The sequence below is a fragment of the Aethalodelphis obliquidens genome, unplaced genomic scaffold (assembly GCF_003676395.1).
Source record: "Aethalodelphis obliquidens isolate GAN/ISIS:26980383/991018 unplaced genomic scaffold, ASM367639v1 scaffold35, whole genome shotgun sequence".
Classification (NCBI taxonomy): Eukaryota; Metazoa; Chordata; class Mammalia; order Artiodactyla; family Delphinidae; genus Aethalodelphis; species Aethalodelphis obliquidens.
The window spans coordinates 8,289,041-8,312,805 of NW_020837979.1; the positions used below are offsets into that span (position 1 = coordinate 8,289,041).

The 23,765-nt window shown below is 38.7% G+C and overlaps 1 protein-coding gene across 8 annotated transcripts in view; it reads left to right on the forward strand.

Annotated features, from left to right (window-relative positions):
* TMEM131 (transmembrane protein 131) overlaps window positions 1–23,765 on the forward strand; it is a 192,050-nt gene that overhangs the window by 65,960 nt on the left and 102,325 nt on the right. For all 8 annotated transcript variants that reach the window (XM_027128902.1, XM_027128903.1, XM_027128904.1 and 5 more), the window contains exon 4: window positions 6,751–6,819. In XM_027128902.1, coding sequence (XP_026984703.1) covers window positions 6,751–6,819 — 69 coding nt within the window. The remainder of the gene's footprint in view (window positions 1–6,750; window positions 6,820–23,765) is intronic.

Sequence of the window (23,765 nt, forward strand, 5' to 3'; positions counted from 1 at the left end):
GGCTATGCATTATATAAGGTTGCTGTAAGGACCAAATGAGAGACTTATCTGGGTAACAGTAGTTTGCAAACATTAAAATGTTACATAAGTTGTGGGTGTTGGTTAATTTATTTGTTCAGTCATTCAGCAAATATTTACTGGAATCTTTACATACACCAGGCATTGTTCTAAGAATTAGTGATTCAGTCATTGTGTTTGTTATCTATTGCTATGTAATAAATTACTTCCAAACCTAGAAGCTTAAAACAGCAGACATTTATTATTTTTCTGCTTCTGTGAGTGAGAAATTTAGGGACAGCTCTGCTAAGTAGTTGTGGCTCAGGGTCTCTCGTGAGATTTCAGCCAAGACATCAACCGAAGCTGCAGTCATCTGAAGGCCTGGTCCCGGTGGGTCCTCTCCAAGATGGCTCACTCACATACTATTAGCAGAAGGCCTCAGTTCCTTACTGGCTGTTGGCAGGAGACCTTAGTTCTTTGCCGTGTGGAACTCTCCGTAGGACTGCTTGAATGTTCCTGTGTCACAGCAGCTGGAGACCCTAGAGCAGGAGATCCAAGAGAGAGCACAAGGAGGAAGCCACAGTGTCTTTTGTAATTGGGTCACACAGTCACTTCTACCATATATTATTCATAGGAAGTTACCCCCAAGGAGAGCAGAATTAAGCCCCCACCTCTTGAAGAGAGGCAGATCAGAGAATTTGTGAACACGTTTTAAAACTACCACAGTGCTGGCTGGGCCAGATAGTCAAGACTCCTGCCCTGGTAAAACCTGTGTGCTAATGGGGAAAATAGACAATAAGCCACCAAATAAATGAACAAAGTATCAGTTAGAGAAAGGTCTGGGATAGACAAGACTCCATTGCTTCTTTAGATTTGACCATAACGAAGGCCTCTCTGAAATGATGTTTCGGCTTACCTGGTGAAAATCTTAGGGCAGAGCATTTCAGACAGAGGAACAGCTAGTGCAAAGGTTTGATATTGGGAGCAGTGTTGTTATTATATTATGTTGTTATAAGAGCTGGAAATGTTGGTGTATACAGTTAGGTAAGAAGGATACATGTGTATATCTGTGTGTGTATGTGTATACACAGTGTCCACAAGAAGAACCAGAGTCTTCTGATCTTTAAGTTTCCTGGTATCTCTAGGATATAAGCCAAAAATACTGGGCTACGGAGTACTTTTCAAATTAAGGTGGTTGAGGTTCTTTAATTGACTGTATAGTTTGCTTTTTATTAAGTACAACCATTTTGGTTGCCTACAGTTAACCATAAGCATCTAGAAGATTATAGTTAGAGCCAGAACTTGCTAATACCTTAATGGCAGATAAAGTCTGCTCACAATTGCAGTTTGTCTAATATCTGTTATAAATTTTGTGAAAAAGTTAAAAGGAATGTTCTTAAGTTGTTTTTTAAGATTCCATTTGGGTTTATACTTAGATTAATTTTCTAGCTCTGGAGCTTTTAGCCATACATGAAGTGACATATATGCAAAAAACAGTACTACTTTGCATAGATCTTGAAGCCTGTAGTAATTTTGATGGTAGACTTAAACCCAGCCATATCAAATATTATAATAACTGTGAATGGTTTCAACACCAGTTGTCAGACTAAACCCGTCAGCCGTCGGAAGTGGCTATGATGAACCCCCTCAACTTTTGATTGTTCAGTGAAGTCTTTCTCTCTCCTTGATTTCTGAATGACAGCGTTGCTGGGTATAGTATTGTTGTTTGACAGTTATTTTCTTTCAGTAGTTTGAATGTCATCCCACTCTCTCTTTGCCTACAAAATTTCTGTTGAGCAATCCACCTGTACGGTACCTCCTTCTTATCTGCGGGGCATACATTCCAAACACTACACTATTACTGATAGTACCAAACACTATATATACTCTGTTTTTTTCCTGTACTGACAGTGGATCACATATACAGCAAGGGTACAGTAGACAAAGGGATGATTCATGTCTCGGGCAGGGCAGAGCAGGAAGTTTCATCATGTTGCTCAGAAGGGTGTGCAGTTTAAAACATGTATTTTTTATTTCAGGAATTTTTCATTTAATATTTTCAGACCATGGTTGACCGCATGTAACTGAAACTACAGAAAGTGAAACCACAGTTGAGGGGGGACTAATGTAGTCTTATGGGGTGGGGAGTGGGGTGTTCCTTGTATGTGATGTGTCACTTTTGCTACTTCCAGAATTCTCTCTTTGCCTGTGACTTTTGACAGTTTAATCATAATGTGTCTCATTGTAGGCCTTTTCAAGTTCAACCTGTGTGGGGTTCTTTGGGCCTCATAACTCTAGATGTCCACTTATCTCCCCACAACACTGCGGGAGCTAGATGTCCACCGTGGGCTCTCTCTTTCCCATCTGAGAAACTGTAGGCGTTAGGGGGCCCTCTCAGTGCAGCGCTGTACCAGCCTGGTAGAGAGGTGATATGACCAGAGTATAGCCATTTCTCTTACCTTTCTAATACAGTTTTTTTCTTCTTCTTCTTCTTTCCTGCTCTCTGTGGTCCAAGGATGTTCTTGAGCCTCACCCCTGTATTTTGGGATTTTCACAATGGTATCTCATCTATGGGTCGTTGTTGGGTGGTCTTCTTGTGAGGGGGACTGAAGTCAAGAATGACCTACGTCACCATCTTGATGATGTCACTCCCCAAAAGACATCATTGATAATAGGAAAAGGAGGGACAGGGAGAAAATACAGTACATACATTTGACAAAGGACATGTATCTAGAATATATAAAGAACTCTTAAACTCAAAATTAAGACATCCCAGTTAAAATACTTTGAACAGACACTTTGCAAAAGAAGATATCTGATTGGGCAGTAAACAAATGAAAAGATGTTCAACATCATTAGTCCTTAGGGAAATGAAAATTTAAGCTAAAATGGATTTATTGGAAAATATTGATATAGGAGTAATCTGTATCTTTTCTCTTAAGTCACTATATAGCTGTCTCTAATAAAAGTCATACTGGGGACCATTTTAAACTGTTGGTGACTTTTTAAAAGGCTTTACTTGTTAAAGTGGTTTTATTCCCCTCTTATTTCTGCTTGCAACGCTTACTGTGGATCAAGCTACAAAAGAGTAGTTCCCAAGTGTGAGAGTGGACATAAAAGTGCCTGTTTCTGGGCTCCATACTAGATGTAAGGAATCAGAATCGAGAGGCGCGGGGCCCTGGAATCTGCATTTCTACAAGCATCCTAGATGATTAAGATGTAGGTAGACCACAAATCATTCGTTATGAAATACTGGGCCGAAGAGAACCTTTTGTTTAGGTAGTAATTGCCCCTAGGAAAATATTTTAAATTTCACAGTTTAAACAAATTCCCAGAGCTCCAAGAATGTTTTGTGTGCTTCATTTGGGAAGGTCTTGTGTGCTTAATTTCGACCTAACAGTTCACCAGGCAACACAGATTTCATGTATCTCTCCAGCAGTTCCCTCGCTTGAAGTCAGAATAGCCCTTATTCATCTCCTTCTCCCCAAATAAACAGTTAATGTTTTAGTGAAAATAAAATATTGTATTGAGTTTCAGAAAAAATACAATCACTGCCGAAAGCATAAAATCATGTTATTACTTTTATAATGTCTAAGATTCTGTTTCTTTGAAATTGACAAAGGGCACCGTTTTTCATATTGCTTCTTCCCCAGTTTATTTTTCAACATTATGGCTTTGTAGACATTTGCTTTCTGTTAATAAAGCACTAAGGAGTGTCATGGCCTTTCTAAATAAACAGTAGCAGCCATTTCAATCAGCTGTAGGTATGTGATAGCTATGTTATTGAATTTTGGGTTTTGTTAAGATAAGATTATCCCTATGACAATTTGTGTTGTACCCACTCAAATATTAAATTGGTCCTTAGATATAGATCTGCCGTTGTTTTGAAAATATGCATTTATTTATGAGAGAATTATCTGTTATGTATTGTCCCCTCTATCTCATATTCTGTGAGCATCCTGTAAGTGTCACAATAACAATTGGCTGGACACCACTTCTTTGGAACATTTTATGGGAGGTCTTAGCCCACATAAGGCATGAAAAAGGAAAACAAGGTCTAAGGATTTAAAAGGAAGAAACAGAATTGTTGTTACTTGCAGGTGATCTGTCTACAGAGACAATTCAAGATAGTGATCATTTTAGCAACACATATAATGGCAGGGGAAAATCTAAGAGAATCTATAGACTGTTAGAATTAACTCACCAAAATGCCTGGGTTTAAGATCAGTACCCGCAAATCAGTAACTTTTTAATATAAAGCAATAACCATGTATATCTATCTGCCTACTTGACATCTCCATCTAGATAAGACATCTCAAGTTTAAATGTCTAAAACAATACTCTTGAATCCCTACCCAACTACCCTTCCCCACTTCCAACCTACTCTTGCATGTCATGACTACGTATCCAGTTTCTCGGGCCAAAATCTTAGAGTTAAGTCATCTTGATGCCTCTCTTCTTTCTCTTACACTCCAAAATCAATCCATCAGCATGATGTCTCTAGCTTCCAAAAGTATTCAGAAAAGAGCCACTTCTCACCACCCTCCCTTGCAGTCATCCTGGACCACAGTGGCTGTCCCCTCCTCTCTGGACAACTGCAGGGCCTTCATGCTTCACTCTTGGGCTCATGCAGTCTCTTCTTCATACAGCAGCCAGATTTGACCTTTTAAATGTGTTAGATCATGTTACTTCCTTGCTCAAAACACTGTAGACGCTTATTGTTACACTGAGGATAAAATCCAGACTTCTGCAAGGAGACCTGGCCTCTGTACCGCTCTGATCTCAGCTCCGGTCTCCTCCCCCTCCTTCCTGTACTCTGGCCACTTCAGCCTCCTGGTTCCTCATCATGCCAAGGACATTCCTGCTTTCTTCCTCCAGATCGCCACCAGTCAGGTCTCAGCCCCAGTGTCCCTCCTCAGAGAGACCGTCTATGTTCCTGCTGTGTTTGATTTGTCTTTATATGTTGGACGTCATCACGTGATGTGTTCTACTTTTGTTTTCCCCATTGGCATGTTAGTGCCATGAGAACAGGCTCTTTGTTCTCATGCCCCAGCCACTAGACAGCCCCTGCCATTCAGTACATTTGTGTTGAGTGAATGGGGTGTGCACCGCACCTTTTTCCCTTGCCTGGCCACTTTAAACATTTCCACTTGAAGTTTGGGGATTAGGCTCTCAGTTCTGTGAGAGAAAAAAAAACTGTATCTTAATCTCCTTTGTATCTCTAGCATCTAACACAGTCATTGTTTATATATGTGTGAATTACTGACTTAGACACATTTACTTCATGCATTACAATTTTTTTTCTTGATTGGATGGAGATTTTATGTAAGTTTGAGTTTCACACTGTTAAAACTGATGAACTCATCAGTATCTATTGTTTTAAAGGAGCTGAAGAGTATCCTCGTTACAGTATGTCTAAGAAGGGCAGAAATCAAGAGGGGGTAGATTCTGTACCTCTGGCTACATGTGGCAGCTGCCTTGTGAGGAATTGTGCCTTCATTTTCCCAGTGTCTTTAGTTTTGTGCTTTGGTAAAGTATAGTCTTACATTTGGTCTTTTCCTTCTCGTGTTTGTCATCTTTAATGTTCAACATATGTAGAAGGATTGTCAAGCAGCACAGAGTAATAGTCTTAATTGGTAAGGCTAAAAACACTTTTAAACCTTATTTTTTTAAGCTCAATTATTCCACTGCTCAGACTATTGAATCTTTATTGAATTGAGTTAAATCTAGATCTTCCACATTTTCTGTATGTCCTTGTCTATTTCTATTGTATTTCCTGAATGAAACTACTACATCCTGTGAAGCTTGTGCTCTTTTGAATTGCAGAGGTGATGGAAATAAAGTAGTCTCACAGAATGGGTTTTGCTCTTACATCATTTCTTAAAATACAGCAGAAAGCTAATCTACTGTTTAGAAACTTTAGTGTCTGAATGACTTTCTCCCTCTCTCAGTATGTAAACAGATGACTTCAGGTATGTGGACCTCCTCTCCAAGGTTATTTATACTTTGCATCAATGTTAGGTCGTGGTGATGTCTAGGAGGTTTGCTTATTCAGGAATCTGTTTTAGTGAGAAGTTCTAGTATCAAGGGGAATAGTTAGAAATGATACTCAAATATTTAGGCCAAGACATCATAGATCAGTATGTTCCAAACTCTCAGATTAAAAAGATATTTCAGTTCTTGGACATTTCTATCCCCAAATTGACTCTTGTTTAGTTCTTTGACACTCTAGTTACAATGGGATCATGAGTTTTTATCTCTATAAATTGCCTTCCAAGTACAAGTAATTATTTATTGTTCATTGTACATGTATTAAAAATCCAAATGAGACAGTTCCGTGGCAGTCCAGTGGTTAGGACTTGGTGCTTTCACTGCGGTGCCCCAGGTTAAATCCCTGGTTGAGGAAATGAGATCCCTTAAGCCGCGTGGTGTGGCAAAAAAAAAAAAATCCAGATGAACATATTAAGGTATATTGTTATCAATTATATCAACCAAATAAATTTCAGCAGTCTATTTGAGCAGTTTCTGTTTTTGCATACCTTTGAATAGGAAAAACACTCCTTTTTTTTCACCATTTTTTAAAACAAATGTTTATTGATTTCCTCTAATAAAAAAGTAACGCATATTTCTAATATAAGACTCCACTTTTCTTAAAGAAACTTTATCATGACAAAACTCAAGTGTCTGACTTTGGTTTGGGGAAACACATATGTTGAAGAATTGCTTCTTAGGCTGTTTTCTTTTTACTTACAGTATATCTCTGTACCGGGGTAATTGCAGACCTATACGATTTGAGCCACCAATGCTGGATTTCCATGAACAGTAAGTTTAAAATTTTCAGGCCATAGCAATATTATATATATTTTATGCATGCATTTGTCTTGCCTTTTGCCTGTGTTATCTTGTATGAGAAAGTTACATGTTTTAGTCATCAGGAAAGTAAATAATGTTGAATACAGTTTGAAAATGGGAAGTAAGTATCTGTTATGAATCTAATGTATAATATTAAAGTTTGAAGTTTGAAAAATATCCACATTTTGGAGTCTCTGGTTCAGAGGATCTTATCTTCAGAAGCAGCATTAAACTTGGTTACCTTTCTGATTAGCACTTCATTTCCAGTTTTATTATTTAACATTTTTCCTTGTGGATGTGGAAGAATATATTAATTTGTTTGATGTATATGCTTTTAAAGTACAAACTTTTATACATCATCAAATAAATAATATTATCACCAACCCAGGAGGCCAAACAAAAGCAGATCCTACAGGAAGACAAGGTCCAACCACAGAGTACTTCCTCAAACCATAGTTCTGCTTACCTTCTACCTCTGGGTCTCAGGTTTTGCACATCTCAGATACACTGAGGGGAAGACAAGTCTTCACCCGTATTTGGTTCCAAGTAGGTAAAGAGAACATCTTAAATGATATAACTTCTAGAGTAATGCCACTTTGGTAAGTTAGCAGAAGAAAGGAAGTTTTTTTAAATTTGTTTGTCCTTTTTTTTTAAAATAATTTTTATTGGAGTAAAGTTGATTTACAATGTTGTGTTAGTTTCAAGTGTATAGCAAAGTGAATCAGTTATGCATATACATATATCTACTCTTTTTTAGACTCTTTTCCCATATAGGTCTTTACAAAATATTGAGTAGAGTTCCCTGTGCTATACAGTAGGTCCTTATTAGTTATCTATTTTATATATAGTAGTGTGTATATGTCAATCCCAATCTCCCAATTTATCCCTCCCACTCCTTTACCCACCCCCCACCCGGTGACCATAAGTTTGTTTTCTACATCTGTGACTCTGTTTCTGTTTTATGAATAAGTTCATTTGTACCATTTTTTTAGATCCCACCTTTAAGCAATATCATATATTTGTCTTTGTCTGACTTCACTCAGTATGACAATCTCTAGAGCCATCCATGTTGCTGCAAATGGCATTATTTCATTCTTTTTTATGGCTGAGTAATATTCCATCGTATATATGCACCACATCTTCTTTATCCATATCTCTGTCAATGGATATTTAGGTTGCTTCCATGTCCTGGCTATTGTAAATAGTGCTGCAGTGAACATTGGGGTGCATGTATCTTTTCGAATTATGGTTTTCTCTGGATATATGCCCAGGAGTGGGATTGCTGGATCATATGTTAGCTCTATTTTTAGTTTTCTAAGGAACCTCCATAGTGGCTGTACCAATTTACATTCCCACCAACAATGTAGGAGGATTTCCTTTTCTCCACACCCTCTCCAGCATTTATTAGAAGAAAAGAATTTAAAAGGGAAGTTGGTAGGGGGAGCTGTATGCAGGTCTATTCTGATTCAATAAATGAAAACTGTAATTTTTTTAATGTTGTCAAAGTTGTAGTTAACCGTTTTCTACTAGTGAAGACATTAAATTTAAATAATTTCTGTTTAAATATTTCAGGGTATTTTTAAATTTGGAAGTGTATTAATCTTTTGATTTGAAACCAGGTACCTGAAACTGTTCTTCTACACTAAGATGTTAAGTCAGGTTTTCATTTAGTTTTTACGTGTACCACAGTAGGCAGCCCTGCATTTTTTAACATTCTTTAATTAATTCTGTAATAATTTCTTTACAATCTCAAACCTAGAATAATCAAATATATCAGTTATACTTGTACAAAACCATGGTAGAGTAGTCAGCATAAGAAGAGCTATCTGATAACAACTCCATCTTTTCAGGTGTTTACAGAGATCATGGATTTTTGGGGTGGGGCTGCAGAGAGAAGTTTGTGTGCTTCCTTTTGTATCTACAGATGGAATCAGTATTTGCAAGTAGTCGTTATATAAATAGTAAAATTGACTTGTGGGTGTTAGGTTTAAAGACCATAATGTTCAGATAGGAAATACATCACTGTTGTTTCTGTCCTATAAAAAGGTTTAGAAACGATGTTGAGATGGCAAAAACATAGAGTTCTTAATCCAGTCACAGTAATATATCACCCGTAGTCTCCTTCTGTCAAATGCCAAGATATTTAATGAAACATGGCATGCATTTTTATCTTTAGCAAGAAGGTTCATTATTTTTAAAATAATGATGAGTTCTATCTCTCTGATGAACTCCAATCTAGGACTGTGGCATGGGCCACGTTTATGATGACACCATGAGCCTGGGGACAGAGAAGATCAGGGTACAGCAGCAAAACTTTAAGTCTAACATAGTGAGTATTCTTACTTTGAAAAGCTTAGCAGTAACCATTTTAGAGAGATTGTTTCAAAAGTTATATCTGGGCTTCCCTGGTGGCGCAGTGGTTGAGAGTCCACCTGCTGATGCAGGGGACACGGGTTCGTGTCCCGGTCTGGGAAGATCTCACATGCCGCGGAGCGGCTGGGCCCATGAGCCATGGCCGCTGAGCCTGTGCGTTCGGAGGCTATGCTCCACAACGGGAGAGGCCACAACAGTGAGAGGCCCGCGTACCGCAAAAAAAAAAAAAAAAAAGTTATATCCAACGTTTTTCACTTCATTTTTTTTTTAAGGGAGTTTTGAAAATTTCATGCATCCCCTGAGATAAAGAAATTTTCAGGTGTGCAAAATATCTGAATCGAAATTGATAATTCCTGTTCCAAATTATCTGTCCCTCAACGCTTTACATAATGAATGCCCCACCCCTAAATAGGAGAAATTGAGATAAGGGCAAGCGAAATTCTGGACTGGTAGTTTTAACCTTTTTTGGATCATGGTTTTCTTTAAGAACAGATGAAAGCTATCAGAACCTCTTCCTTCCTTTCCCCAAATGCACACACACACAGTTGCACATACAAATAACATTTTGCACATAGGTTCAAGGGTTTTATAGCCATCCCCATCAAAGTCCATATCTGGATCCTTAAGCGCTAGTAAAGAATTCCTGTTCTAGGCCACAGATTATTAAATCACCACTACAAAATTTACTGGGGTTTTGCCCAGTATGCTAGCAGTACATGTTCACTGTGGTATACTTAGAAAATGCTTATCAAGAGAAAGAAGCAAAAATTTACCAGTAATCCAACCACCCAGAAATATAAACATTGAACTTCTATCCTTCAAGTCCTTTTTCTGTGTATCTGTATTTATTTATTGAGTTACAAAAATATAACAGTATTTTCTGACCATAAACTATTTTATAACCTGCTTTCTTTTTTTTTTTTTTAATAAATTTATTTATTTATTTATTATTGGCTGCATTGGGTCTTCATTGCTGCCCATGGGCTTTCTCTAGTTGTGGTGAGCGGGGTCTACTCTTCGTTGTGGTGCATGGGCTTCTCATTGCGGTGGCCTCTCTTGTTGCGGAGCACAGGCTCTAGGCACACAGGCTTCAGTAGTTGTGACATGTGGGCTCAGTAGTTGTGGCTCACGGGCTCTAGAGAACAGGCTAAGTAGTTGTGGCGCATGGGCTTAGTTGCTCCGAGACATGTGGGATCTTCCCGGACCAGGGATTGAACCCATGTCCCCTGCATTGGCCGGTAGAGTCTTTTTTTTTTTAACATCTTTATTGGAGTATAATTGCTTTACAATGTTGTGTTAGTTTCTGCTGTATAACAAAGTGAATCAGTTATACATGTACCTATGTTCCCATATCTCCTCCCTCTTGCATCTCCCTCCCACCCTCCCCATCCCTTCCCTCTAGGTGGTCACAAAGCACGGAGCTGATCTCCCTGTGCTATGCGGCTGCTTCCCACTAGCTATCTGTTTTACATTTGGCAGTGTATATATGTCCATATATGTCCATGCCACTCTCTCACTTCGTCCCAGCTTACCCTTCCCCCTCCCTGTGTCCTCAAGTCCATTCTCTACATTTGCGTCTTTATTCCTGGCAGGTAGATTCTTAACCACGTACCACCAGGGAAGTCCCTAACCTGCTTTCTAAACATATATACTGTGCATTTTTTTATTCCATAGAATTTTCTGTTACATTATTTTGTGGTATCAAAGAACAGCAAATTGTATGGGTATATTTTTTAAATTCATTTATTGTTTTAAACTCTTTGGTCTTATAATCAGTGCTGAAACTAATGCTTTAAGCACAACCATTACTAGTTCCTCAGGAGAGTCCAAAAAAATGGAATTAGGAGGTGAAAGGATATGCAGAATGTAAAACATTTTTAGTTAATATTTAGGCTAGAGAGTAATTAGGTGTCATATACAAGGAGCACCGATAGGAATCAATGAATTAATCTACGACTGGAGAGGACGATGTGCTGAACATGTGCGAACAGACAGATGCACTCCACTACAGACGAGGGTTGGGTTATACGATGAAGAAAATTGTTTGAAGCAGACTGTGAGCTCTTGGTTACAGGTTAGACTGGACTGTTCCCCAAAGCAGCAAATTTATATGCTGCTGCAAAAGAGCAGAAACAAAAGGAAAAAAAATTTACCCTTAATTTAAACTTTTCTGTGTCCAGCCTGAGAGCACTGAACAGAGTTTGTTTTTATCTCATAAAGGTAGAAGTGGATCTATAGAAGTAGGAGTTGGGAGCAGATGTGAATACATGTATTAGGGTTCAATCAGAGGAACAGATCCAGTCAGATCCAGTGTTGTGTGTGTGTGTGTGTGTGTGTTTGTCCGTATATGTTTATGTGTAGAGTTTTTATAAGGAATTGGCTTATCTAATTGTGGGAGCTGGTTAAGCAAGCCCTAAGTGTACAGGGGCAGGCACTCAGGAAGGGAAAATTGCGAGCAGGCTGGAGCCTCAAGGGCAGGACCTGAATATTGATGTCCACGGACCGGCACTTGGGGAGGGTCCCAAGGAAGCAGGCCAGTCTCACATCCAGCTGTTGTTGGGAGTCTCTTAGCTCAGATGACGGCCGAACTCTCTTTGAAAGCTCCAGGCATGTTATACATACTTTAAGAGGCTCCTCTCCAAAAAGAATTTTTCATAGAAGGTTTCATGCAGTCATACAGAAAAATAGAACAGATAGTGAATATATTCTTAAACTAAATTCAATAATTAAAAATTTTGCCATATTCATATTTTTGTTCATTTTTTTAATCATTTGTAGCAGACATAATGACATTTCATGCCTACATTCTGCATAAGTACAGTACCATCATTGGTATTGTAAGAAAATTAACAGTAATTACAGAGTGCCATAATCCGTCTGTTTTGGTCAGTGCTGCTGTTGTTTGGTTCTAAGTGATAGAAATCTAACTGAAAGGAGTTGAGCAAAAATAAGGATATACTAGAAGGAATTCCAAGGACTGTAATATATTTGCAGAAAGTTCAGAGTTGCAGTGGGACCTGGGAACGACGTTATCCAGCACCACTAAGCTTTTCTTCTGCCCGCCCCCATCTCTTATCTCTGCCCCACTTGCTGTTGGCTTCTTCTCTCCCACTGCCCATATCTTTTCCCTACAATGATGAGAGCAAATCTACTGACTGTTCTTGAGACCCGCATTCTCTAGCCTCCCTTCCTCGGGGAATAATAGCTTCTTTTACTTTAGCTGGAAAAATCTCAGAGTAGTACAGTCATCACCCTGGCTTAGGTGAGGTGGCTACCTCATCACTCAGATAAGGACGGTGTTTGGTAGTGGACGTGTTTTCCAGGGGGTGTCTCTGTAATTATCAGGGTTTCACCCAGAGAAAGAAAAGTCGTGCAGTGGGCAGGAACTCCAGTTGAAGCCCGTTACAACCTCCCTGGCCCATTGAACCTCCAGTGACCTTCAGTCCTCTGTAAAACACGCCTTCCCCAGCCTGCCTAGCAGAGGTAGAAACTGCCTTCCCCCTGCTTGCATGGTGTGGCGTTCACTCCGCAGAGCTGGGATGGATCCACACCCAGAATTTGCTTTAGGTGTCAAGACTGGTTCACACACCAAGAAGGGTGAAAAGATTTATTATCCTCACATAATGAAGCTTTCTGGGGAGAGCAGAGAGGGCTCCCAAGGTCTGAAAAATGGCTTGAGAGAGCAGAGAAAGGAAACTGGCTTGGCTCTTACGCTTAGGGGGTGAGGCTAGGCAGGCTTGCATGGTCTGAACTTCTTAGTAGATCGGAGAGAGAGTGTGCAGGCTTCCCTGTGGGCTTGCCCAGATGTGGGGCATAAGGTGAAGGGACATTGTGGGGCTTGAAAACTGTCAGCAACGAGACATCAAAACTGGAATTGGGTTCTTCATCACACCTGACATCCTCTGCTAACTTCTGTCAGTGCTGGTTATTGCTCTAATTGTTTCTTTTGACGTCTGCTTCCCTACTAGACCCGACTATCAAGATAAATACGCACTATTTATCTTTACATATCTGGCACGTACTTCACACTTAACACATGCCGTACATTGTCTTTAAGTCCAGCAAGATTACCTGCTGATTTCTTCTGCTACAGTAAAATTCGTTTTGCATTTTCAAGTGTTTTTGCAGCACTTCATTAAACATTTGCTATACCTTTTCTTCTTGATCCAGCAACATACTGATTTAATTAATGCCCATGCTGTAAATGTTTCATTAGCTTCATATGTCTAGCAGTAATTTTAGGACTTGAGAAGTAGCCTTAGCAGAACACTTCATAATATTCTCTTCCAGAAATTGTAAGTGATCAGAAATCATTGTTCACTGTACCTTGACTTATGCACTGAAGTTTTGCCTTATGTTTTCTGTGAACTACTTCTACTGCTTGTGGTCATTTTTGCTAAACCAGAAGCCATTCTTAATTTTAAAACACCCTTTGCAGTAACTGGAAGAACTTTTGAGTTGGATGAAATTTATCACTCCAGGTTGCCTTCAGTTGCCAACCAGGGTCTCCAAGACAGTTTCCTGTCCTTTAGCAAGGATGCAGCTCTAGTTCCGTGGCTGCTTTCTAAACCACCATGGCCTCACTCCTCTCACTACCCTGGCCGTCCCTACCGCCCTCTAGAATGTCTTTGACGTTTGATCAAATTAACTTTCTTGAAAAATAGGCTTTCTTTGTTTACATCCATTTTGTTTAAATTTATTCTTTGATTCTACTTTTTTGCCCCTTCCCTCTCCCTCCCTCTCCCTCTGCCCTTCTCTTCTTTCCCCCCTCCCCCCCTCTCCCTCTAGCAGTCAGCCTGGAGCAATCTTGGGCCTGCCCACCACCTCCCCCCCCCCCCCTGCTTTCCTCCCCCCCCCCCCCGCAGTTATTTATGCCAGTGCTGTTAAATATTTTTCTGTTTCCATAACAACTCCTTTTTTCAAACATTTATTGCAGATTTAAAAGATTCTTTGGGTGGGATCTTGTTTTACTGAGTTCTTTGGTTTATATAATTATTAAGTGAAGAAAATCTTGATTTCAAATCTAAAAGTTTAAAACAGAGACTTAATGGCTTTTAAAAGGGTGGAAATTGAATAAACTTGCTAAAAATGGAGGTGTTTATTGTCGAGTTCAGTTGATGAGAGGCATTTCTCCCTAATCACTTTTTGGTATTCCGAGAAAATCAAGTAGGCCCTCTTTTCTAAAGGGATGTTTGGTGCTTTTTAGCTTTCCAGTTTATAACTGTTCAACCAACACTCCAGCTCAGCCCTCAGTCTAAAATGTGTTTGAGACGATGGTCGGATTTTGTGGTAATCGAGTGGTCAAAGTAGTGCATATTGATTTGGCCCAAATTCCTGCCAAAAGTTGTGTTTAATAGACTGCTGTGTCACTGTCATTCACAAAGTTTGCCTGAGGGCAGCTACTCAGCCATTTCTTCGGCTGTTTCGTGGCACTGCATTGTCATCTTTCTGTGGCTAGAAAAATTGCCATTGACCACAAAATTGCAGCTTACTTTCCAAGCTAGTCTCTAATTCACGAGTGCTTCTTCCTAATTCTTTTGAGCCTCAGACTCTTGTAAAATATGGACAGTTAGTCAGAAGCTCTGCTCTTGAGAGAACCGCTGTATATCTCAGCTTGGTTTATCTATAAATAATTCACACTAACCCCCTTGGCCCTCCTCCTGTCTTTGGAGCAGCTGATAATGGAAACAAACTGGACCAGCACACTAGCAGGCATTTGAAAATCTTTGTCTTATTTTTAAATCTTACCTGTCTAGCCAAGCAGTCACACATGATGCTTATGACAGGCAGGATTCTAAGATGTCCCCGATTCCTGGCCCCTAAGGTGCTCATTCACCTTCTCCCAATTGTATTCAATCAAACACTCATCTAGATGTTGCTGTAGAATTTTCAAAGAATTTTGAAAATGTAATTAAGGTCCCAAATCAGTTGACCTTTAAGATAGGGAGGTAATCTGGGCACCTGACCTAACCACACATGAGCCCTCTACATCTGGCTGTGGCAGTCAGAGACAGAAATGTCGGAGATTTGAAGCATGAGAGGTATTTGATGCAAGGGAGTTTCTTTGTGTTGGTTTTGGAAAGGGCAGGGGCCATATGGCAAGAGGCTGAGAGCAACCTAAACGTTGCCAGCAACCTGCATGAGCTTAGAAGGGGACTTTGAGCCGTGATGTGTGAGACCCTGAGCAGCTACACCAGTCATGCTGTGCCTGGACTCCTACCGTACAGAACTGAGAGATGATAAATGGGCATTGCTTTAACCCTCTCGGTTTGTGGTACTTTGTTAGGCAGCATAGAAAACTGATGCACTGCTTATTTATTCACAAGTAAATTTGTATTAGTACTTGAGCATAGTTTTCCATGGTTCAGTGTGACTTCTCTCCTCAGTCTTCCACTTTGTCAAGGGAACTGAGGAGAGGGAGAGGCAGGGGAAGCTGTTTGTATGAGGTCTGTAAGTTGGTCCATCCAAGGAGACCTCCCTCTGCTTCCATGGTCTGGACCACCTGGAACTGCAGGAAGCCTGCTCTGTGTGTGCATGAGTGGCTGGAATAGCCTGCTGACGCCTTCCCTCAGTTCTTGTTACTCCAGACTTCTCTGGGCAACGTAAGTAGATGACCCTTCTCCAAGGGTTCATTTCCGGAGGGTGTGGCTTAGGGCCTTTCCTCTTTGATCCCTAAAAGAAAGGGTAGGGCCAGCCTCACTGGCATTGCAAACCAAGCTTTCTGATCCACCCCTGCTTCCAGGCTCCTAGAACCTCCAGGCTTGTTTCCTTACCCCAGAGCCCTCTCCTGTAGCAGGCCGTCTTCAGTCCTGTCTTCTTCAAGGATCCCCCAGAGTACTTGTCTGTGTTATACCCTGTCTTCTTTATCTAAACTGAGATTGATTGCACTGAGGTCAATGGAGGAAAAACATTAAGAACAAATTCATAGGGAGGAGAAACACTGGTTGCCAGGTAGCCTGTGGGACACTTGAATTGTAAAAGAGCCTGTTTGCTGAAAAAAGCACACAATCGGTGAACTTACAGGGTGGAAGGAGCACATTTTTATTTCAGTGTACTGTTATTCTACTTATATGTGTATAAAGCTTGAGGAAGAAGAGTTTTATCTTCCATATTGTCTTTGTAAAGCTTCTTCCTGCAGCATCGTGGCCATAGTTTGAAGTCCCAGCTGGATCTGTACCTACTTCCCTAATTATTTTATGGTCCCGTGACCCTACCTGAGATTGCTGAGCCTGTTGGTTAAGAGGTCTAGCTCCTGAGAAAGTCTCTGCCTGAGCAAGAGGAAGTCCACGCACTGGGGGCTCCTGAGGGCACTCAGCTTCCTGCCTCCTAACCCTAAATGCGTTGTTGCAGACCTGCCTCTGGATGCCCCTCTGTCCCTTCCTCAGGGCCCAAGCCTTGGTTCACCTTTGGGTTTTTTCCTCATGGCTGAACTGTAAGCCACAGAAAGATTTTGAGCCTCGTGATGGCTGGGCTGTAAACCATGGAGCAGTTTTGGACCAGGTTTTTGCTTCCCTGCAAAGCAGGAAGCTCGCCTGTGGGATCCTGCCTCCCAAGGGCAGTCTGTGGGTACAGCCTCTTAGTGACCGCTAATGCCGCAGAATCACCTGCTCTCTGCTGAGAGACTTGAAGGGAGTTCATCTTCTCTACAGCCTTCCCGCTTCTGGCAAGAGCTGGTGGCATCTGCAGTGATGAGCTCTCAGAAGGGGAGTAGGTCTTGGTTTAAGCCTTAGAGGCACCAGAAGACACTGAACCTCAGCAACAACAAAACTTCATGTCAGCATTCTAAAGAAATTCTCAGATGGTGTGTAAAGTAAAAAGCAGCACAGCCCATTTTCAAAACCTTAAAAATGTGTTAAATGCTTACAAAAGACAGTGAAGAGTTCTTATTTATATAGTTTGTGGACCTTATGCATATGAACGTGACTTTTTTGGGTAGTATGGAAAGAAGGTATTGTTATCCCATTCTAGAAAAGGCAATGTTTAAAACAACTCAAGAGTCAACTGTAGATGAAACTGCAGAAGAAATGAATAAAGTGGTGCTGAGTTACATTTGATGTTGATTTAGGTGATACAGAATATGAGAATCAAGTGAAATAATGTGACTGTGTTAGAAGTCAGGTTGAGCGCATGTAATTCTGCCCAACTTTAGACTTTGAGGGTTTTACCCCCAAAAGAAGAAGTCCTAGTAAGGAAGTTAGACAAACCTCTAAGGAAACAGACTAAAACTTCTGCTTGGACAATAAAATGAGCTCTGAGTTTATTTATCATAATGTTTAATTATAACACTTCCACCCTAAGTTCTCTAATATTCTATTTAGATAAAATTTGTTAAAGTACTTTTCAAATTGAATTATTGAGGGGTCATATCACAACATATGGGGCTTACTGTCTGACTAAACAGGGTTCAGCATTGATGGCTATATAAGAAGCACCTGTAAAGGTAAGGTAGCATTGTTAACAGTGGTGGCTCAGATGTAGGTCCTCGGCAGATACCTTTTGATTCATTGACGTCGAGTAAACAACTCACATAGCAAAGCCACCTTGACTGATGTGGTCACTGTAAAGCAAAAGGAAGAGTAAAAGGCTGAATGCTTTATTTCACTTTTATATGGTGATGCTTAGCAACTATAGGGCAGTGTTACTTTCCAGAGTATTTTCATTACTTTACCACATTATTTTCACCTTTTTTCTTTTTTATGAAATATAATATACAGACAGAAATGAATAAGACATATGTATAGTTTTGTATCTGCCACCCAGTTAGAAATTATTCTTATGTAATTTTAATGTATGTAATTATATTTTAACATATAAATAATATTGTGATATAGCTCATTCTGGGTTTTTTCCAACTTTGAGATATAACTGATAAATAACATTGTAAGTTTAAGGTATATAGCACGTTGATTTGACTTACACTGCAGAATGATTACCACCATGGCATTAGCTAACACCTGCATCACATCACATAATCAGCATTTCTTTTTTGTGGTGAGAACATTTAAGATCTTAGCAACTTTCAAGCGTATAGTACAGTATTATTAACTATAATCACTATGCTATACATTAGATCACCAGAACTTATTCATCTTCTAACTGGAAATGTGTACTCTTGGACCAACATCTCTCCTTTACCCCCACCCCCTAGTCCCTGGTAAATACCATTCTAGTCTGTTTCTAGGAGTTCGGCTTTTTGAGATTCCACATATAAGTGATATCACACAGATTTGTCTTTCTCTGACTTACTTCACTTAGCATAATGCCCTGAAGTCTATCCATGTTGTTACAAATGGCAGGGTTTCCTTTTTTCTCATGGCTGAATAATGTTCCATCGTGTATATATACACCACAGCTTCCTTAGGCATTCATCCATCGATGGACACTTAAGTTGTTTCCATATCTTGACCATTGTGAACAATGCTGCGGTAACCCTGAGAGTGCCATGTATCTCTTCGATACCCTGTTTTCATTTCCTTCAGATATGAGAAGAAGAGGGGGTTGCTGGAGCACAAGGTAGTTCTGTTTTTAATTTTTTGAGGAACTTCCACACTGTTTTCCATAGTGGCTGCATAGCTCATTCTATTTCTTAACCTTTTTAAAGGTCTGTTTTTGTTAGATTATTTTTCTGCTCTCTTATTTCTAACCACTGGAGTAAAATAGTGAGTACTTACTCTACCGTTAACTCCCCCTTTGATGGCTACACATATTGCCTCTCCTGCCTTACCACCACAGACAGCCCTGCAGTGAAATCCTCTTACAGGGTCACTTACGGACCGTCATGGGAATTTCTTTGGAACTATAAGCACAGAGTGGAATGCATAGGTTACAGAGTGTGAGTACACTTCACATATCTAGGTATGGCCTGATTGCTCTTGTGAATGGCTCTTCCTCTCTGTACTCCTTCGAGCAGTCCACTAGCATTCCTGTATTGCCATGTCCCCTGTATTCGCACTTAACATTAGCCAGCTTTCTAATTTTGCTAGTTAATAGGGATAACATGATGCCTTGTTAATTTTGCAAGTTCGAATATCCATCTCTATATGCTTATTGGCCTTTTGAGTTTCCTCTTCCTATAAATTGCCTGTTCATATCCTTTGACCATTTTTCTTTTGGGGTTCTTAGTAATTCTTCTTATAGTCTGAAAATAACCTTAAAGTCTAAAAAGATATTTAGACATTGCAAATATCTTTTCCCAGCTTGTCATGTGTCTGTTAAATTTTCCCATCTGGTATTTTGTTGAACAGAAAGTCTTAATATTTTCCCCAACTTCTGAAAAATTTAAAAGTACAGAGAAGTTGGAAGAATAATATGGTGAACACCTACATAAGCTTTATCCAGATTCACCAAGAGCTAACCTTTTCTTTCTGTCTCTTTTTCTTTCTACACACACACAAACTCCACTTTTTTTCCCGAAAGTAAACGTATACATCATATTTCACCCCTGAGTTCTTCAGTGTGTGAATCCTAAGGGACTGGTCCTAAGTAGCCACAATTCCATTATCACACCCAAAGAATCTAATATTGATGCAGTAACATTATCTAATATATAGTTTACATTCAAATTTCCCTAATTGCCAAAAGCAATATAGTCTTCCATCCTCTAACCAGGTTTAAATTAAGGATGACACATTGCATTTGGTTGGTAGGTGTCTTTAATCTAGAACTGTTTCCTACCTTTTTTCTTTTTTTTTATTCATAAGATTGAAATTTTTGTAGTCCATGTCAGTTGACTTATAGAATAGCCTACAAACTGGATTTGCCTGATTATATCCTAATGATTAGATTTCAGGCTAAACATTCTTGTCAAGAACATTACATAGATAATGTTGTATTACGTTATATCAGGGTAATGTAATGTCCATATTTCTAATTATTGTTGATGCTGAGTTTGAGCGCTCATTGGTGTACTACCTGCCAGATCCTGTAAATTGTAAAGACGGCTTTTCCTCTTCGTCATTAATAAATAATCTGTAGGGTTGCTATCCTGTTCTCCATCAACCTTTCATCTAATAGTTTACCTCATCCGCACCCATAGACTCTTACCTGACAGTCATTACATCGATAGTTGCAAAATGGTGATTCCTTTTTTCCCCTTCAAATTCTATCATTGTTTTTTTTCATTTAGGAATCAAGATTCTTCCCCCTCTTTGACCATCACTATAGACCAAGGGTTAGCAAATTATGGCCCTTGACACCTGTTTTTATATATGAAGTTTCACTGGAACATAACCATACCCATTCATTTACGTTTGTCTGTGGCTGCTTTTTGCACAACAGTGGCAGACTGGGTAGTTGTGACAGAGATTGCATGGTCTGTAAAGCCTAAAATATTTACCGTCTGGCCCATTACAGAAAAAGGTTGTTGATCTCTGCTATAGACTCATGGGTTTTGTTTTTAAATCAGCGTGTAATAACCCTTTACTTTCACTGTTCTTTTTGCTCCAAATTTTACAGATTTTGCCAGTGGGAGCCTGTTTAAGCTGATTCCTTTTTCTTTTTTTGATACATCCTATTATCTTTGAACAATTCTTTGCTTTCTAATAGAACAAATGTTCTAGACTTCCTTATGTTTTGCTTTGTCCAAGACCTGGAATTAGCCAAAACTAAAGAAATCCTGGTCTCTTCAGTGGGAAATGACATTTAGAAACCCAGATCTGGGCACTGAATGTGCTCATTGCCCCAATATGTCATTGCTTCTGTGCTCATGTGGACCAGTCTCTGAAGGAATATATACATGTATATATACATATGCATTATGTATGTATATATTGATATGTATACATGCATAAATCACGGCCCATACTGATAAGTCCAGTTCATATTTTCCCAATTCAAATCCAGCCTCACAGAGTTCTTTCTCATCTTTCCCCATTTTGTATCAGCATCTCTCTTTTCCCCAAAGTGTTTGGTAGAATAGTCCCTTTAAATATTTGGTAGATTTTGCCAGTCAAGTCCTTATGGACTGGAGTTTTCTTTGTGGGGAAGTTTTAAATTGCAGATTTAATTTCTTCAGTAGTTTTATTTTCTGTAACGCTTACATGTTTTTTTCTTAAATTTGTCAGTTTTCGCAAGCTCTGTTTTTCTAGGAGTATGGCAATTTCAGGATTTTCAAATTTACTATCATAAAGTTAATATAATTTTATGATTGTTTTACTGTTTGTAGCATCTGTAGTGATGTCTTCTTCATCACTGCTGGTATTGATATTTTATGCCTCCTGTTTTTTCTTTATTCATCTTGCCAGGTAGTTAACAATTTATTAGTCCCCCCTGCCAAAATGGGAATTTTTGACTTCATAAATCATCTCTATTTTATGTTTTGCTTCATTGATTTCCACCCTTATTTGTATTATTTCTTTCCTTGTACTTTCTTATTTTAATTTGCTGTTCTTTTTCTAATGACATGGATGCTTAGCTCATTAATTTTCAGGCTTTCTTCTTTTCAAATATGTTGTACATTTAGATTTATGAATTTTCGATTAAGCACAACTTGAACTGTATTCCACAAGTTTTTAATGAGTTAATTTCTTCATTTTGATTCAGTTCCAGATAGTTCTTAATTTTTATTCATCTTTGATCCATGAGTTGTTTACACATGTTGGTTTATTTACATATTTATAGAGAATCTGTTTATCTGTTTGTTATTGATTTCTAGTTTAATTGGGCCAGGACTAGAAAATTCTGCATATAAAAGGATTCTGAACAAAGAAGAGATAGAACAAATAGAAAATAACTAGCAAGATGGTAGAGATAGAACAAATAGAAAATAACTAGCAAGATGGTAGACTTTAACCATAAAAATAATTACATTTAATATAAATAGTCTAAACACAGCAATTAAGAGACCAAGATTGTCACATTATGAAAGCAAGACACAACTAACAACAGAAACCCAAAATATAGGAAGCAACACTAACAGAACTAAAGGGAAAAAACCAACAGTTCAATAGTAATAGTTGGAGATGTAGGTACCCCACTTTCGATAATGGCATTTGGAAAGGAAGAATTAAACCATCTCTATTTTCAGATGTTATACTCTTGTACATAGGACATCCTAAGCAATCCACTTTTTAAAAAAAATAGAATAAGTGAGTTCAGCAAGGTTACAGGATATTAGATCAATATACAAAAATATTTGTTCTGTGCACTAGCAACGGACAATCAAAATTAAGACGACAGTTCCATTTACAATGGCATCAAAAATAAAATACTTATATACAAATTTTTTAAAAATAGTGCTGTATACTAAAAATGCCAAACCATTGTCAAAAGAAATTAAAGAACTAAGTAAATAGAAACCATCCCGTATTCATAAATCAGAAGACACAAAGGAGAATGGCAGTACTCCTGAATTGGTCTGTGGATTCCACACAATCCCCATCAAAACCACAACTGACTTTTTTACAGAAATTGGCAAGCTGGTATTAAAATTCACATGTAAATAAGAAGGATCGGGATAGCCAAACAATTTTTTAAAAGGAGACCAATGTTGGAAGACTAATAGCTCCCAATGTCAGAAACCTTCTAAAGAGCTTTAGAAGTCAAGACCCTGTAATACTGCCATGTAGATAAATGGGAAAGAATTTAGATTCCAGAAATAGAACTTTATATTTATTGTAAATTGATTTTGACAAGGGTGCCAGGACAATTAAATGAAGAAAGAATAATCTTTGCAACAAATGGTGCTAAGACAACTGGCAAAAGAATTAAGTTGGATCCCCTACCTGACACCATACACAAAAATTAATTCAAAGTGTATCGTAGAGCTCAATGTAAATGTAACAAAGCTAAACTATAAAACCTTAGAGGAAAACATTGTAATGTGTCTCCATTATGCAGTGATTTGTACAATACTTTCTTAGATATGGCTCCAGAAGCACAAGTGACAAAAGATAAAATATACACGTTGGATTACATAAAAATTAAAAACTTTTGTGCTGCAAATGATACCATCAAGAAGGTGAAAAGATAGCCACAGAATGGGAGAAAATATTTGCAAATATCTCCTAAGAGGCTTATATCCATAATGTATAAAAAACTCTGGCAACTCCTTAAATTTTGCTGTGTGCTTATTAAGTACAGGGTTTCCTTATCTCTCCTTGTTGACATTTCACAAACGCTTTCAATCAAGAATTATTTCATTTTTTAAAAAAATTTTGGGTTTTGCCCATTGTTTTTATCCATATTCTTCAAGTATTCCTACACTCCATTTTCCAAATATTACCACTTCTAGTTATGTTCTACATATCTGTTTTTCTTTTGATTTTTATAGCTCTATCTTTTAAAATGTTCTAAATGTATATACTTTCTTACTGAATTTGGAACTAAATTGTCAATCTGACCTTCCAGCTCACGAATAGAGTTTTATCTACTTATATCCCATCCATTGTCTTTGTACATTATGTTTTCTGCTGATATTTTCTCCTGTTTTCTATCGGCTTTCTTCATTTTACTAGTATCTTGCCATTTCTCCTTAAGCATATTCCATTATGCTTATTTTTAATGCTTGGTTTAACTTTTGCAGCTTCAGGTATGCATTATTCAGC